The sequence below is a fragment of the Cordyceps militaris genome (assembly GCF_000225605.1).
Source record: "Cordyceps militaris CM01 unplaced genomic scaffold CCM_S00006, whole genome shotgun sequence".
NCBI classification, from domain to species: Eukaryota; Fungi; Ascomycota; class Sordariomycetes; order Hypocreales; family Cordycipitaceae; genus Cordyceps; species Cordyceps militaris.
Genome location: NW_006271974.1, coordinates 28,131 through 44,855, shown reverse-complemented (window position 1 = coordinate 44,855; position 16,725 = coordinate 28,131). Strand labels below are relative to the sequence as shown.

Genomic DNA, 16,725 nt, shown 5'->3' with positions numbered 1-16,725 from the left:
GGTCGAAAGTCGGTAGAGTCGCAAAACGTATAAATGAGGATGTGAAAATTGATATGTATATTCGGCGTGCAAAGAAAAGAATTGATGTGAAGGGAAGAACCAGGTCGAGCCACTGTCTGTGTCTGTCGCAAAAGCAATTGGGTCAGCCGATTACCTCATTGGCGCCGATGCCATGTGTCAGATGCTTGCAATGCCCAAGCTGGCCGCCCACGAGTTTCTTATCCACGACACGCAGATAGCAGCGCCCGACGCGATGCCTGACGAAAAAGGAGAGAGCAGGATTTCACAACTGGCACCTCAAGCACTACGGACCTGGGCAGTCGGTGAATGAGGAAGGGCAGAGATGCTGTGGCCCTGCGGTAACGCACGCAGACCCAACATGTCCACTAGCATCTCTCGCATGCTGCACCATCAGAGTGCAGCGGCGGCAGCATCGGGCAGGGATTGACCTGGAGGCATTCTGTGCATGCAACGACGGGCACTGTTTGGCGCCTCGCAGCACAGCGCCGCAGCAGCTGAGAGGTGGTGCGCGCGGGGGTCCCAGCAAGGCGGAGGGAGGGGGTTTGTGCTTCCGTCGTTGACGTACCTTAATCCGTTTCCAAGACTATGACGGTTGATGCATCGATTGTGCAATCATCGACCCAAGGGTAATTTTGTTTCGGGAGCTGAATTATCCAAAAGGGGGAACAGACGGTAAGCAGGCGCAGAATGAAAGAACGAGAGAGATGATGCCCATGGCTAAACAAAAGACGAGCGAGAAATCGGGCAGTCTCTCGGTTGGGGGGGAGCGCCCCAAGAGCCCCTCCAAATTTCATGCAGCACCTGGGAAGCGGAGCTACTAAGACGGTGGGCGGGCAAAGAAAAATTGTGGGGATGATGGAATTCCCTGATTGCACCTCATCGCCAAATGTTATAGCACAGACAAGTACATGTATACAGTCAAAGAGTGATGTTTGAGTTGTTGTGAATCTTGGATATACAATCTATATGGATCCAGCCGCGATTCATCAATAGTGGTTTAACATACTTTCAACCAGAAGGTCCGCCTCGCACTCCAATTTTGGACCTACTTGGTCTATTCTTAGTGCCTAGATCAGCACCCGGAGTACAGTGCTTGCAGCATGAGACATTGCCCAATGGACAGTCAGTATACCTGTTAGAGAGCACAACAACAAAACAGCCCGGCCTGTGGAGGTAATAATATAAGGGAAATGACAAGATTGCATTCCAGAGCCATACATACCTAGGTAGGTACCTACAAGATGCATGTTTTACCTGCCTTGTATTTGGCAGGCCCCTGGTGCCTGGGAGATCTTGCTACCTAAGGCAGGTACAGCATCAGTCTACCACGGTAAAAGATGAAGCATGGGTATTTTTAATATGTACTATATACCTCAGCATAAGACATCTCTAGAGTACTATAAGCCTATGTAGATGTTTGCCGGTTAGTTTTATACTGTATATTTTTATATCAATTCGGCTCTTGCTCAATCGTAGCCTGATGAAGTGGTCCATGGAGGGGGTTCAATGACGCAATGTCTGCTCGGCACGCCGCACGGCTTTTAACAGCGCTGTATTATTGCTTGGGGGCGAAAACTTGTCGACGACTGACAGGTATCTACCTGACCTACCTACATAGGTACCTTATTAGTATCCATGACCAGAAGATGTAAACAGCTGCGCGGGTGACAACCCCGAGAAGAGACCAATGATCTGTTCGGTCGCTTTACTGACAGTCCATTCAAATAACCGAGCGCCGACCGTTCAATTAACAGAGTTCTGAACAAACTTTTGGTAATCTAGTCCCGGCCGCCTGGTCATTCGCATCCATCACGCGCAGATAGATACTAAACCCGCTCCACAAGGCACACATCTCTGATCAAGCGGCACTCCGGTTTGCTTCACCAGCAGGCCAATGAGAATAGTCGACAGTCACAACTTCACTGCTATCAGAGGGTAATAGCAAATCATGTAAATCCATTCCAAACGCCAATGTCCCTAAAATACACTCTGGTCCTCCTTTCGCATTAAGCACTACTCGCCCGATACGCTCGCGTATCTAAATAGTCTTAAGCCAAACGAAAAGGGTAAAGAAAGAGTTCCCAGCTCCATCGCCAGGTATTTAGCCACGCTTCTTGCCCTTTTGCGTCATCTTGCGAAACGCCTCCATGCCGCTTGCGCCAAGAGGCCGGTGGTCATTGGCCCGGTTGCCGTCAAACGTGCTCATCGGCGCAATCGTATAGCTCGAGGGCAGGCTGGCCATTCGCGCCTCATTATTGAGTCGCGTCGGTGCCAGCATCCTCTCCCTCTCCACCTCGGCTGCCGACTGTGCCGGACGCTGCGTGAGGTTGAACTGCGAGCCAGCCTTCTGGCGCTGCTGCAGCTTGGCGGCACTAACAAGTAAGGTTAGCGAATTCAATCCAACAGGGTAGATCCGCGGGCAACGCGGGCAAGGGAAACAAAACACGTACTGGTAATCAAATTCGCGCGTCTCAACATGGCGCTTCTTGTAGTCGTCCGTCCTCTTCAAAATAGGTCTGCTCCATTCTCCAAGCAGCCTCTCTGCCATCCTCTTGATGCTCGGCTCAGGCTTCTTGCTCTTGGTGTAGAAGAGCACAATTTTGCCAATTCCACTACTGCGTAGGGACTCCTTTTCGATATTGAGCTTGGTAAGCGCCGTGAACAGGTCGCGCTGAATGTTGTACGCTGGCAGCGACCCATCGCTCAGCGGCTCCATAAAATATTTGACGTGCAGCAGAAAGTTGGTGTCGGGGTCTAGCACCGCGTGCTGTACGTTGTTGCGGTTCAAAATCGCATTCACCTGCGGTAGCAGCTTAAGTTTGTGCAGCGCTGGCTGGCCCACGCGTCGAGCCTCGTTGTCGGCCAAACAAGCCCTCTCCATCTGCACTTTGAGATCCGCCAGCTGTTCATCGATCTCGTCTTCCAGGTCCTATTTTTTCAGGTAAGCGGTACATCGTGGTATTTCATGGCCGTCTTGACGTACAATTTCATCCTTCTTCCGTCGTCTTGTCGACGATGAGCCGCCCTTTTTGATGGCTGCGTCTAGTGCCCGATCAATTGCGCGCTTTCTCCGTTCTTCGGGCGATAGGTGGTCTTCATTCTCTGGCTCTGGCGACGTCTGTTTGGCCCGCGCGGCCCGAGGAGCCCGCTCGCCCTCGGCGGCGGCCCGGCGGCGTCGAGGCTTGCGCTCCTGATCCCCGTCAGAGCCGTCCTCCATGGTCACATCGTCATCGCGGTCGCGACGCTTCTTTTCGCGTCGACCCTCTCGTGGCTTCTTAGGCTGCGCTTCTATACGCTTTCGCTTCGAGACCTTGAGCGTGCGGGCGACGTCTTCGTCAATGTCGACGGGCCGGTCTTCAATATTGGCAGTTTCGGGATCGTAGTCTTCAAGCTGGTCTTCATCGACTTCAGAAAGTATGTCGGATTCCTTGTCAGAATAGACAGCTGCCATGTCCTCTTCGGGTTCCTTCTCCTGGCCATCGTTGACGGGAGGGTCGTCTCCTGCCGGGGAGGCAACAGGCGACTGAATGTCCGACATGACGCAAGCTGTCGCGTATGTTGTGACCAGAAGATATTTCCGTCTATATGTCGTTGGATATCAGAAGTAGAGTCAAATGGTTCATAAAAACGGAGCAGATCCCTTCGTTGGTGATGCTGAGCCTGCGCCGAACGAATCGCCAGGCAGCCACCGCGAAACGAGCGCCATCAAAAAATTGCTGACCTAAGCTGACGGCACAGCCACAAACCACAAGCCCTCTCAAGCCACATACCTAGCATTTGTTTACTTGCCACATGTCGTTGCTCAGGAAAAATAAAGGCGACGCTTCTATGCCCGCCGCATCTTGTCAACGGTGGCCGTTGATCAACTCCAACACTACCAACAACTCGGAGCCAATCTCGTCAATCGCCAATCATGAATCCACGCACCGGTGAAGGGCACATGGACTGGGAGTACAGTGGCAATGCGCAATACGATCCCTCCAGTCCCTTTACGCACGTCGCACAGCGAACCTCGGGCTTAAGTACGTGATCTTGTCCACCCTGCAAGCCAACAAGCAATTTCTGTTATAGCTGTTCGACCAATCTTTTCTGACAACCTCCAGGTGGTTTCTCGTCCCCTTCTAAAGGAAATGGACGCCCGAATCCCTTCGCAAGCCTTCCTTCGCCATCCAAACCGCAGCCGCCCTCCAGTAGCCGCTTCGCGCCTCAAATTCCGGCCAAGAGCGCAGCTCCTCCCTTCCGTAACCCAGCGTTTACAACGCCGCGAAAAGCACACGACGAAACGACTTTCTCCGAAGCTTCGGGCGCAGAGGACAGTCCCGCTCTCACAGAAGCATCAGACGTGCCCAACGATACGCCAGACGTGGACCAAATGGGCGACATCTTCATGGGAGGCTTTATCACGCCAACCAAAATCAGTAAGGCGGCACGCTACGGCCGATCTTCTCACAACAAAAAGCCCAGTTCTGGCAAAGGCGAGATAAGGAGCAATCGAGACCCGTCGCGCTCAGCGCTGCAGCGGAAGCGGAAGCGCCATAATCTAGACCGTGACGTGGGCAGCGTTGTGCGCTACCATGGTCACGACGAGTCGGAAGGCGATACTGATGCATCTGTCTGGTCCGAAGGGAAATTGCAGAACGATAAGGGTCAAGGCAGAGTGCAGCAACGCGGCCTTTTGGGATCCGTATTTCATATGCTCGACGAACACCCTAACGCACCCGAGAACCTACATCGTTGGATTCAGCTCTTTATCAACTTGCTGGTGGCTACGACTGTCATTGGCGTTGGCTGGTCCATTGTCTCGACCATCCGCTCTGACATCCGCAATGCCAACGAAGGCGCTCGCCTGAAGATTATGAGCTCCATTGCAGAGTGCACGAAACACTGGAAGGATAACTCTTGTGAATCCAACGATAAGCCTTTCTTCCAGTCTCAGTGTGATCAATGGTATGACTGCATGGTGCAGAACCCAGAGTCGATCATGCGCATCAAGGTGACTGCCAAGCAAATCGCTGAGATCATCAATGAATTTTCGGATGCGATGAATTTCAAGGCATGGGTGAGTTTTCTTCCCTCAACTACTTGAAAGCTATCTTAACATTTATAGGGATTCTTCTTTTCCATTATCATCCTTTGCTTATTCGGGAATAATCTCATTCTTGGCCGCAACACCAACAGCAGCCAAGCTGCCTCGTACAACCGTGAACCAATAAAGAATATCAACGGTATGGGTGACGACCCGAACGTCATGTGGATGCCTGTGCAGACACCGCGTATGAAGCGACATGCGATGCTCGACGATGGATCTGATACCGACAGCTCCCTCCCACGGTCAACGCCACTGATGCTCCCGCATTACACGCCAAGCGGGCGAAAGAGTCCTAGTAAGGGTGAGCGAGCTAGGAGTCCGGTCAAGCACTTGCGGAGTCCAACCAAGGTTTACTAGCCTTTCTTTCTTGAGTTTCTTGAGTTGTTTTAGGTCTGGGCTTAGACAGGCTGGGTCCTTTACGATACTGACCTATGGCGTTTATATACTTTTAAACACTACTGTTCTATTTTGTCAACCTTCGATGTATTATATATCTTAGCACATGACTCATACTCTAAGCATTAAATATTCAATCAGGCTGTCGAATCCGATAGATGGTGCCTCGTCGTAGCACTCTGATCTCGCATCAACATGGCCACCCCGACCCCCGTATCCTGATTATCGAATCAGCGAGGTTAGCTGTATGGAGATCTGGAAGTAATCCATCGCGCATTGACCGCACAGCCATGACATTATGGGTAAGCCCTTGCAAGAGGCGGCAAGGTGGGAAAGAGGGATTGTATTCTCTTCATTGAGCCATCGTGTATATGTATGTGGCAACGACGTCCAACACATTTGCACAGGCTCACTTTTTCTCGTCCTACTCTCTAAAATTCTCCCTGTTTTATACCACTCAAATCGCGAGTTGCTTTATAGCAGTATTACGTTTTTACTTTTTGGTTGGCCCCTTGATTTAGTTGTTGCCTGATTATATATTTCGTTTTACCCGGCTTGTCAAGGTATTTACTATCCACCCACAAAATGAACAACAATCTCCAATAACGGCATTAATTCGCCGCCGTCAATATCTTCCGGAACTGAATATTACTAGTGTTGTGTATATCGAAAGAGTGCATGTTCTAAGTCTTACCATTCTCACTCTGCCTCGTCAGGCTGTGCGCGACTTATTACAGGGTATCAGTAACGCGATGACAGACATGGGAAATCCACGGTAACACTGATTGTAAAGATAACGCCCCTTGAACTATCATTAAAGCGACTAGTTTAAAGCGGTAATAAATTGAAAATAGTTCAGAAACAACCTTTCTTTCTGTCAATTTGGCAAGCCCTTCAGTCAAGCGGAAGCCAACATCGAGGCGGGTGATTTTTAGAGTTCATCGTTGCCGTATAATTAACGGCTAATTTTACCTAGAACCAAGTGAGCAGAACGACTAGGTTGAGACAACCTGCCAAGCGCGACGGACCTGGACTTGGGACTTTTTGGCGATGTTGGAGGCACTTTAGTTCGGATACGAGGAAGCCATACTCGGGTGTTTGGAATAGAGTAGTCGTTAAGGCCAGCTATCACAGCGGCTTCGACACTCTTGTAGGTAGTTATCTAGATTATTATAGAGAGTCGAATTGACTACTCGGACAATTGCGGGTTCACATGTGTTTTGAGATCTGGACGGAGAACATAGATAAGTAGGTACCTACCTAGTCTTTCCTTTCGCTCGTTTTGCTCTTGTTTTCTCCCTTAATATTTGGGTGTAGCTGTGGTTAGGTAGGTAGGCAAGTACATTTTCCGTTATACCTAGGTCAAGCGGGCGTTTCTCATACTGTTTTGAAACACCTCGAAAATTCCCGACCCCCATCCTCCTGGCGAGTATCACCATCTGAGTAACCTCTAGCGTGACAGTAGCCTCTAGCGTCACGCCATAATGTCCCCCACATACCCGTACTCTTCAACTTTCACCTCTAACTTGCACCACCCATTTACGATTAGGCAATCAACCAGTTCCAGCTTCACCATATCCCAATCACGCCCGGATTCTCTTCGCTCACCGTGTATCAGTGAAACTGTGCCATACCCCTCAACGACGGCTCTCAAAGACTGCCACGACCGCAAACCGCACTCCGCAAACAGCGACGACTAAATCACGAAGTTACGCTTCAATTTAGCTGCGGCCTTGCTTGCACCAGATTACCAGCTTCCACCCGTCAATTGAGTCCTCCCTTTACCGAACTCGATATCGTCGTATAACCAGCCTCATCCTCGCGCGCTTCTCACTTATCGGATGGATATGGACCACGATACCATCACAGCGATAGCTAGCTGCTAAGACCATCCACACAAAAACCACCCTCGACTGGGTTGATGGCTTCTTTCGACAACGCCAGCCTCATCGCGGTCCCCTCGATTGCTCATGCGAATACCCCTGCCCGAAACACCGTTTAGTCACCTCTATTCGCTCGCATCCACCATCACTGGGTCGGCGAGCCCCCCAGCGACAGATTTTGCTGTTTTCCTTTGTTTGCCGCTCCAGTCGGCCGTAGCCACATAATTCAGTACCGATGGACAATGATAGCAGTGCCAGCACACCATCTGGGCCGAGCAAGCCCTCGACTGGTAGTACACCCCAGGGTCGCTCCGACTCGGCATCCGCTGCTACCCCTCAGCCTCCATCCTCCTCCTCGCGACCGACCGCTGGCACTTCATCCGCCGCTCACAGCTCACAAAACTCAAAACGACGCCGCGGTCTCGGAATTGTCACACCGAATGCGTGCACAGAATGTCGTAAGAAGCGCGCCAAGGTATGTGCTACTCCGAGTTTGATTCTTGACTCATGGCTGCATTCCTAATTACTCGACTTTGGCATATTGAAAACCGCTCCATGCAGCACTGTACACTAACAAGACAACCTCCAGTGCGACGGTAGCAGACCGTGTACACGCTGCAGAGCCCAAAAAGTCGAATGCGTCTACGAAGTTCCCATCCGTCAATCCAAAGAAAACCTTCGCGGCGAAATCGAGCAGCTGCGGCATCGCCAGCGATCGAGCGATCAAGTCTTTTCCGCCCTAGTACGCTCCAATCTCTGGGAAGATGTTCTGGGTAGACTGCGCAATGGCCAGTCGGTCGACAGCATCTCTGATTGGCTCGGCAGCAGCCTCACGTCTGACGCGGATCCTACCGGCGCGCAGGGCTCTGCTTTTCCACAGCACCAAGCTGGAGAGGCCAGCATGCCGACTGATGACAAGCCCCGTGGCTCCATCATATCCGTCGCGGACTATGGCCAAGGAGCCAATAATATGGCCTCGATGAGCCTGAGCCCTTCTCAGCAGCACGCGCCCTTTCACAGCGACCCAAGGCAATCTGCCCCGTGGCAATTCTCGCCGCACGATCCTGCTGGTGCCGCGGCATCCACAAGAAGCAACTCTCTCGCTGACGCCAGAAGCATGGCTTCTGAACTCCATGGCCCCCCGCAGACGCGAGTTGGATATTGGGCCGAAAACATGGAGATTGAGCCCACGGATGAGAGCCAACTTCCACGATTCCGCGGCCTCGAGCAGGTACTTTCACCGCTGAGCGATCCCGAGATGCAGCGCAATTCCTCCGGCACGTGGTCTAACATTACAAGCGACGTTAATTTGGTCCATCATTTGCTTGCCCTCTACTTTTGCTGGGAGTACCCCACTTTTGCTTCCCTGAGCAAGGAGCATTTCCTCCGGGACTTCCAGGATGGGCGCCATCGATACTGCTCCCCCATTCTCGTCAACGCGCTGCTTGCTTTAGGTTGCCGCTTTTCTACCCAGCCTAAAACAAGGGAATTTCCCAATGATCCATACTCTTCGGGAGATCACTTCTTCAAGGAGGCCCTGCGGCTCCTCAATGCCGAGCCGGACCACCACTCCCTTACGGTCATCCAGGCACTGGGCATCATGTCTATCCGTGAGGCCAGCTGCGGGAGAGACTCGGAGAGTTGGTATTACTCTGGACAGAGTATCCGGCTAGCTATTGAGATGGGCTTGCACCTTTTGCAGGAACATGGTGATATTGACGAGATGGCTGTTCAGTCGGCGACTTTTTGGGGCGCATTCGCTCTTGACCAGTATGTCGTTTTGCGCGTGATTGTTTTCTCAGCTAACATGATACAGCGCATGGTCTCTTGCTACCGGCTCTCTCCCGCAAAGCTCCTGCTTTGCGCGGCTGCCTATGAAACCTGGCATCATTGCCGATATCGAGTCATCTCTATGGGTCCCCTACACGGACAACGGTGAGCCCAGTGGCCAGTTCTGTCTCGAAGCATGCTAACATGCCCAGGTGCACCTCTGCAGCGATCGTGTGAGCAAATGTCTAATGTTCGATCCGTGTACAAATGCTTTTGCGAGCTGAGCGAGCTTGTCCACCAATCCCTCTACATGCTGCATTCTCCAGGAAAGCCACTGACAGCTCGAGAGCTGCTCAATATTTACCATCAGTACCTTAATTGGTACGACAGGATACCCGAAACACTGCGGTTGGGTCACAACTTCACTCCAGCAGTTCTCTTTGCGCAGTATGCTTGACCGTAGCTTCTATTTTCATACCCAGCTAACTGTGGGTAGCATGTACTATCACTTTGCTATTTTGCTCCTCTTCCGGCCGCTGATTAAGCTGCGCATCATTGGCTCGAAAGTTTCACCCCGAGACGTGTGCTCTCAGGCCGCCGACGCCATTCAAAATCTGCTCAAATCGTATTCGCAACTATACACACTCCGACGGACGCCGTCTTTTGTCCCGTACTTTGTGCTCACGTCGACAATAATGCACCTCGCGATCGGCGCGACTAAGCTTTCATCTGACTCGAGCGGTAGCGTGCCTACGGACACGGACGCTATGGGTAAGAGCGCCAAAATGAACCCTCGCGTATCCGATTCTCTTGCTCAAGGTATCGCGGACCTCGCTGAGATGGCTCCATGTCACCATTTCGCTGAGCAAGCCCTCAATATTTTGCGCTATCTTGCCAACAAGTGGAACATCAAGGTTGAATTTGGTGGCAACAACAAAGCTGGCACCGAGGACTACGAGAAGCTCCTCAAGCCGTACACGAGTAGCCTCAACTTTTTCGCCCCCAATTTTACGGCGGAAGACTTTATCTGCCGCTGGGGTACGGCGGGCCTGGTTGCTGAGCCTAATCCTAATTCACCCTCTCCTAGCCAGGGGACAGGTCTACAGGCCGCTGTCGAAAACATCGAAAACCCCTTGTTCTGGCCCTTTCCCATGCAAGGGCGGCCAATGCTACCTACAGGGAAAGATCTGGAGCACGCTGGGTTTGCCATGATTCTAAAAGACGACCATGAGCAATGAAAAGTGTATTATTTGTGATTGGCGTTGGCTGGCTGTGACCTGTAGGGAGTATGGAAAAGCTATGTATATGCCATTTTAGCTTTTAGCTTTGAACTTGTTTTGCCTTTTGGACTATGTAGGGAAATGAAAACTGGGCGGCAAGCGATCGTTGTGTCCCGCTTCGCTTGTAAACGTGGCCTAGATTTTGCACAATCAAGTTCATCCTGGAGGCTGTCTGCTGGATTACCTACCTAGGGTATTTACGCACAGCTGCAGCGAGTGTACGGAGGAGTATCTCTGTACACCATACCTGTATGTAGTAGTGTCGGGAACAGCCCCTTGATCTAATATAGGTAGTCTCCATGCATTGACTACCTACCTGGTACAGAGTAATACGCAGTATTAGCTGGTAATTACTCGCTAGCCGGTCCTGTGTATAGTCAGGTACGGCCGAGTTCCCCGGCGGCGAGGCCCGACAAGGCTCCCAGGGTCCGTACTAGTCAATAAGTGCTCACCTCATCCACCAGTACGGAGTACCCCTCAAACAATGCGCGGTACTTTCCCCGTAGGGTTGTGACGATAGGAGCTGAGAAAGGGTTGACGTTCTCATGTGCTTCAACCATGACCCATTGCTCGTCTACGGAGCAGCATCACTAGCACCCACCACTCACTCGGTACCATGGCCGCCATTCCCGCCACCGTGGACATTCTTGCCCTGGCCAAAGATGCTTTCCGACTCTATTACATATATCGCGATGCGCAGGACCGCTACCGCGCTTTGTGCGAGGACATTATAGGTCTCGAGTCTACACTCAAGATTCTTGGCAACAAGCTTGTCTTTCAAGGAACTGGCAGCAACTCAGGCCCGAATACGAAGCCCAGCGATATCGCCGACGAGGGCGCCGGGGGCAGCCTAGACCCCGAAGAGTCTGCTGCCTTGCAACATTTGATTCAGCAAGCCCACAATCTGCTTCAGGAACTTCACGCCCGCGTGCCAGCAACCAAGCTCCCCCGGGGCCTTTACCGCCTCAGATGGTCGGAAAGCGAGGTGGTGTCGATCCGTTTGCGCATCACAGCTTTGAACAGCAACATTGCGGCCTTTAGCAGCAGTCTAGCCGTCTCGCACATTTCCTTTTCCGCACGCACAGAACACTCGCAGCAGCAGATTCTGAGCACATTACGGGAGGTGCTGAGCGCTGTGCAAAATGGCCCTCCGAATAGATCACAAAGCCCTGCGTCGACTCTGGTTGCCCCTCCAGAAGCCCCCAGTGACCCACTAGATGACTCTTTTCTCCAGAACCTTCTTCACGACATGCAAAAGCATGGTGTATCTGATGTACACCTCGGCGAAGGCGGGCAGTTGGTGGTACGGTCGGTGTCTCCGGGTCTGATGCCAACTAGTGGAACAGGACACCGACAATCTTGGACATCGACGAACCATCAATTGGCATGGGACGATGGTCCAGTTACGTACGAGGTTCTTTCGGCCGTTTACGGCCCCCGTGTTTTGACCAAGCGGATGCAGCGCCTGGTCGATAACCACAGTGCCTCCAAGGGCCGCCTCCTTGAATTCGTCATTAAAAATGAGACCATGGGCGGCGATCCGCTCTACGGAGACGTCAAGGCTTTTGCCATGATATGGCGCAAGAGGGCGTTCCGAGACGGCCGTACCTTGCATTCGGAGCCACAGCATGTCCTGGGCGAAGAAGACGACATCGTCACGATGAACCTCGATGCACCGCTGCCATGCGTTGAGCATCAGCAAAAGGAAGAGGACGTTGGCTCACGAAAAGGAATGACACAGATTGTGTTCGCCAGCTGGTTTGACATGGATGTGACGGCGCGCGTCGCGAACCTTGTTGCCAGTGGCCATACCAGCATCACGGCTACCAACGAGAATCTCCACGTTGATGATCCCAAGCCGGGCTATGTGAAATCGCTCTCCATCTGCTGGACATACTACCGAGGTACAAGCGCTGTCACACCCTCCATTGCGGAGTTCCAGACGGCTACCGTCTTGACCGGCCAGCAGCTCGAGGTGCCGCCCGGTCTGCATATACTGTGCGCGAGCAAGGGCGACCTCGACATTACAGATATTGTTCAAGCTATGGTGTCGCGGAACCAAACGCTCACTCTCGACGCAAGTAACACGGCATTGGCCGTACTGGACCCACGTCCGGGCGTGAGGAAGACGATTTCGATTGCCTACCGATATGGCGCCCGCGCCATGCAGCTACTCGTAGTTGGTGAAGGGCAGGGAGTGGTTGAGCTGAGTCCCACCACCACGAGTAGCAGCATAGACGTCGATGACGATGGGGGTATCTTTGACCTGGATGCTTCGGTGGGTGCCCCTCTGGGACAGAGTGGTCATCCAAACCCGGCTACCGTCGTGGCCTTGGTCTGGGGCCTGAAGCTGCTATCCTTAGAGACGCCGTCCCTCCGAAGCGCGCTCCAAGAACGTTTGCTGCCCTGTAACAATGACTTTCTAGGGGTAGACGGTTGGGAGTATACGGTGAAGACGTGTCAGGTGTTCGTACAGCGCGGTAGGTCGATGAGCTGCTTCGCGGCTTGGGAATCGGATGACCTGGATTTACATGGCCTTGACATATGCAAGTAATTGCTTTTGTGATTTCTATGCCTGGAGCGCCACGGAATTTGCTCCCGAACTGCTTTCTCATTTTTTTTTTCGGAGCGTGTGGTTGGCAGGTAGCCGAATGACAGGTGGTCACGCAATAGCTATACCCAGGACACCTTCTCACGCAACAGAGCACTCTGATTCACTGTGAGGCTTCATGCTATGTAACGATGATTCACTCATTCCTCTCATATTGGGCTTGAGCGGTCGGGGCTATAAAGCGAGACGCAGCCGTGACATTCAGAGCAATCAACTGTTTCCTTCTCTCTGGCTTCCAAGCAGTACGCAAGTTTATTTTGCTTCCAGGATGATGCACATCTCTTGGGTCTTGCTAGCCGCTGTCGCCGCTGAATGTGCCAAGGTTGATCCGTACCATTTGCACTCGGCGATCGATCATGTCAACTTGCAAGTCTCGCCTACCACAACCGCTACCGCTGCACTCGATCATGGTTCCAACTCCACCATATTGAGCCTAGGTAAGCGTTCAAGCATGGCCTCACCTATGACACCCGAAAATCTGACACTTGACAGCCCCCCAAGCCAGTCTAGTAGCGCGCTACGTCTGCAGACAAACGCCGGTATGGTCCAACGATACGTTTCGTTGCGGTGTCGCAATTACCGCGAATGTTTGTCATGACAAGTGCTGGTGCGATAACAGGCCAGGACCAGGCTGGGAAATGTGCGAATCCTACATGTTATGCGGTTCAGACGCTGTACAAGCTGCTTGCTCAGGTTCACCAGGATTCTGTGCCTGTTACCTTGGCGCAGCCTAAGAGACGTAGGATAGTCAGCAAGTAGCATGGTAGTTTGACCCCAATGGACTGCAACTGTTGAGAGGACAAAAATTTTATGTAAAGCGGGGGAAATGGGTTGATACGAATGCCAATATACGTGAGAGCGAAAAACGCGCGACCGTTTCAGCCAATATTCTGGCGCTCAACTTTCCTGCGCAGGCTCGCCATGCGATGACAAAAAGAGAGTCAGAGGTTGGACTGCCATAATAAGTACAGGCACACTTGAGAATGACATGCCTGTCGCTGGCCAATATATGTTGCGAGGCAACATAGAAAATACCTAGCCGGCTCGCAGCAATACTAGCATACTTGGTAGTTGGCAGAATAGAAATGTGAGGACCCAGATAGAGAATAGTGCCACAGAAACTCCCTAGACTCGGTCGATTTTTGAGGGAGCTCCATGCTAAAAGGGCGTGGTGGTCACGGGGCTATGATCGGTTGAGATTCTTTGTCATTGTATGTACGAAAACAATGTTGGATGAAACAGAGCGCGTCCGATGTCTCAGGAAAAGCGGCTCTGTACCGATGCTGTGAGAACATTACTGTTTGTCTCCCCGCTGAGCAAGGCGCAAAGTCGAGCGGCGGCCCTTAGTGGTCGCTGCAGTATTGAAGCGGCCCTTGACAGACGAGTGTCGATGTTTCATTTCATAATCTAAGTTGAATATCCTTTTCACAAAAGGTAAATTAAGTACGCTAAACTCCCAAAAGGGAGCCATCACTAACTATTTAGCTACCCACGTGTATAGGTGTAGCCGTCAGAAACCAGCAAACCAGGCCAAAACATCCCCCCAAGGACACAATCTAGCGACTCTTTCCACACATCATGCAGTTTCTTCATTCATCCCCTTCGGCGAACGGACAATCTGTCCACTCTTTCCATATCGTCCGGCTGCTTCGTTCATCCCTTTGGTGAATGTAAGCCAAGAAGGCATAGATCCTGGATGAAACCCCTCCACGAAACGATTGCTTTCAGCGCCGACTGCTGCTGCTGCTGCTTTTGGACATCTTGCTGCTGCTGCTTTTGGACATCTTGCTGCCGCCGCTCCTCTTCTTTGCCTTGGCCTCATTCTTGGACCAGTTGCTGACAGAGCTTGACGGCGCAACGGACACTTCGTCATCCTCGTCCACCTCGCCAATCACGTGGCCCGGTGTCGGTATCGACCTAGATGAGACCGAGCTTTCCGCCACCGAGTTTTCGGGCACCGAGTCAAGTAATTTCTGCACAGCTAGCGGAAGTGATCTCTTGTAGCGCGCCACTGAAGAGGTTGAGGAGAGCCCAGAATCAGACGCAGCCGCCCGAACAGTGGCAGAGGATGCATTGGACGACCGACTAGCCTTGGACGACCGACTAGCCTTGGATGGAGCGTTTGAGGAGACGATGCTATCTGGTCCAGCACGAAAAGACACAGAACTGCCTTGACGGCTGGAGGTGTCTGATCGACGAGATGACTTAACCATAGCTCCGTCCATTCGAAGAGCGGACATTTCGCTCTCTAGTTTACTGATGCGAGAAGACATGTTGCTCTCAGATTGGCGAGAGGACATGTTGCTCTCAGATCGGCGAGAGGACATGTTGCTCTCAGATCGGCGAGAGGACATGTTGCTGCCTGGTCGAGAAGGGGCCACGGAACTGAGTGGTTCATCGCACGCGGAGGAGCCTGGTCGGCGAGAGAAATCGATTTTTGTGCCTCGTCGAACATTGCACAGGGGGCTCTCTGGGGCGCCCAAGGCATGTAAGCGGGATGCTTCCTCTGGTGTTCTGTGGCACCTAGGGCATCGGCGCTTCCAATCAGGGAGCGCCCGACACAGGGGGGGAAAGTGTTGGGCCTCTTCGAGTCGAATTCTCAACGGTACTCTGGTGCACCTTGGGCAACACCCATCATCTACGAGCTCCTGAGAGCTTATCGATGAGTCCGAGTCCGGGTATGTGTGCGAGTCTGAGCGCGTGTATGGTTCAAGACGGCGGCTTTCAGGAACCCTTTGAAGGGGTTCTTGATATACTGGTCCGGGGGCTTGTACGATTATCGTCGTCCTCCACCCTGTATAGCCATGTCTGTACGGGCAGTCATTCTGCCGTGACATCTTGCCGTATTTCTCGGATAGGGGTAAACTCCAGTCGTTGCTCCCCGACGTGCCCTGGATGAGTTGTGCGTGGTAGAGGCTCCGGTGCAAGTCAAGTCCTTGGGCAAACTTGATGCCAAATCAGTAACCGAGTCGGCGAGACAGCGCTAAACAGAAGCCAAAGGGTTGAAGAAGAAGGTGGTAACAAGTGTGGTTGTGAATGTTGGAAAGAAGACCTAGCTTGAGGTAGCTCCCCGGTGGTATTTATATTTGTCCCAGTTGCCACTTCAAAAGACCTCCGGCTGTGTCAGCTATTGTGATTCGCAACGAAATAGTGGTCCGAGGCATCTTGTCTGCTTGTCAGTATCGTCTTAAAACATGTACTGTTGTACGAGGATGGAAGAGAAAACAACGAAATAGCGCTTCGAGGCATCTTGCCTGTTTGTCACAATCGTCTTAAAACATGTACTGTTATACGAGGATGGAAGAGAAAACAACGAAATTGAGCCCCGAGGTATATTGTCTGCAACCGTCGTTAAACACGTCCTTTAATACGAGGACGGATGAGAAAACAAAGAAACCTTTGTAACTCGGTTTCAGTCTATGTTAAATCAGTGCCAAGAAGCACCCTGAAGACAGACAGTCTTTGCGTGTTGAAGTGGGTCTTGGCTGCTGAACAGGCGTACTAAAATTTGAACAAAATCAGTCGACCTTCTTGTCAGATACGACTGTTTAAGATGGGCCTAGTCACGTTCATGGGGATGAGCAAGTGTAGAGTGTTTTGTGAAAATGATCTCTCTACCTACACTAATATACAACAAAAAAAAATCACCTATATTCTGCCAAGTGCCGAACCAAA

At 51.9% G+C, this 16,725-nt stretch overlaps 5 protein-coding genes across 5 annotated transcripts; 3 read left to right on the top strand and 2 right to left on the bottom strand.

Annotated features, from left to right (window-relative positions):
• Nucleotides 1–2,122: 2,122 nt before the first annotated feature.
• Nucleotides 2,123–3,559, bottom strand: CCM_07311 (transcription factor IWS1; the record flags this gene model as incomplete). The annotated part of the gene is made up of 3 exons (XM_006672452.1): nt 2,123–2,393; nt 2,472–2,950; nt 3,005–3,559. The coding sequence occupies 3 exons, from the start codon at nt 3,557–3,559 to the stop codon at nt 2,123–2,125; spliced, it is 1,305 nt and encodes a 434-aa protein (XP_006672515.1).
• Nucleotides 3,560–3,934: 375 nt separating this feature from the next.
• On the top strand, nt 3,935–5,467 carry CCM_07310 (Nucleus export protein Brr6; the record flags this gene model as incomplete). The annotated part of the gene is made up of 3 exons (XM_006672451.1): nt 3,935–4,043; nt 4,125–5,080; nt 5,129–5,467. 3 exons carry the CDS (start codon nt 3,935–3,937, stop codon nt 5,465–5,467), a joined length of 1,404 nt encoding a protein of 467 aa, XP_006672514.1.
• Nucleotides 5,468–7,624: 2,157 nt separating this feature from the next.
• Nucleotides 7,625–10,397, top strand: CCM_07309 (C6 transcription factor (NirA), putative; the record flags this gene model as incomplete). The annotated part of the gene is made up of 5 exons (XM_006672450.1): nt 7,625–7,864; nt 7,979–9,159; nt 9,206–9,324; nt 9,372–9,606; nt 9,656–10,397. 5 exons carry the CDS (start codon nt 7,625–7,627, stop codon nt 10,395–10,397), a joined length of 2,517 nt encoding a protein of 838 aa, XP_006672513.1.
• A 658-nt stretch (nt 10,398–11,055) lies between these two features.
• On the top strand, nt 11,056–14,012 carry CCM_07308 (uncharacterized protein; the record flags this gene model as incomplete). Its single annotated transcript, XM_006672449.1, has 4 exons — nt 11,056–12,919; nt 13,347–13,487; nt 13,670–13,797; nt 13,869–14,012. The coding sequence occupies 4 exons, from the start codon at nt 11,056–11,058 to the stop codon at nt 14,010–14,012; spliced, it is 2,277 nt and encodes a 758-aa protein (XP_006672512.1).
• Nucleotides 14,013–14,774: 762 nt separating this feature from the next.
• CCM_07307 (uncharacterized protein) lies at nt 14,775–15,505 on the bottom strand (the record flags this gene model as incomplete). Its single annotated transcript, XM_006672448.1, has 2 exons — nt 14,775–15,412; nt 15,454–15,505. 2 exons carry the CDS (start codon nt 15,503–15,505, stop codon nt 14,775–14,777), a joined length of 690 nt encoding a protein of 229 aa, XP_006672511.1.
• Nucleotides 15,506–16,725: the final 1,220 nt, after the last annotated feature.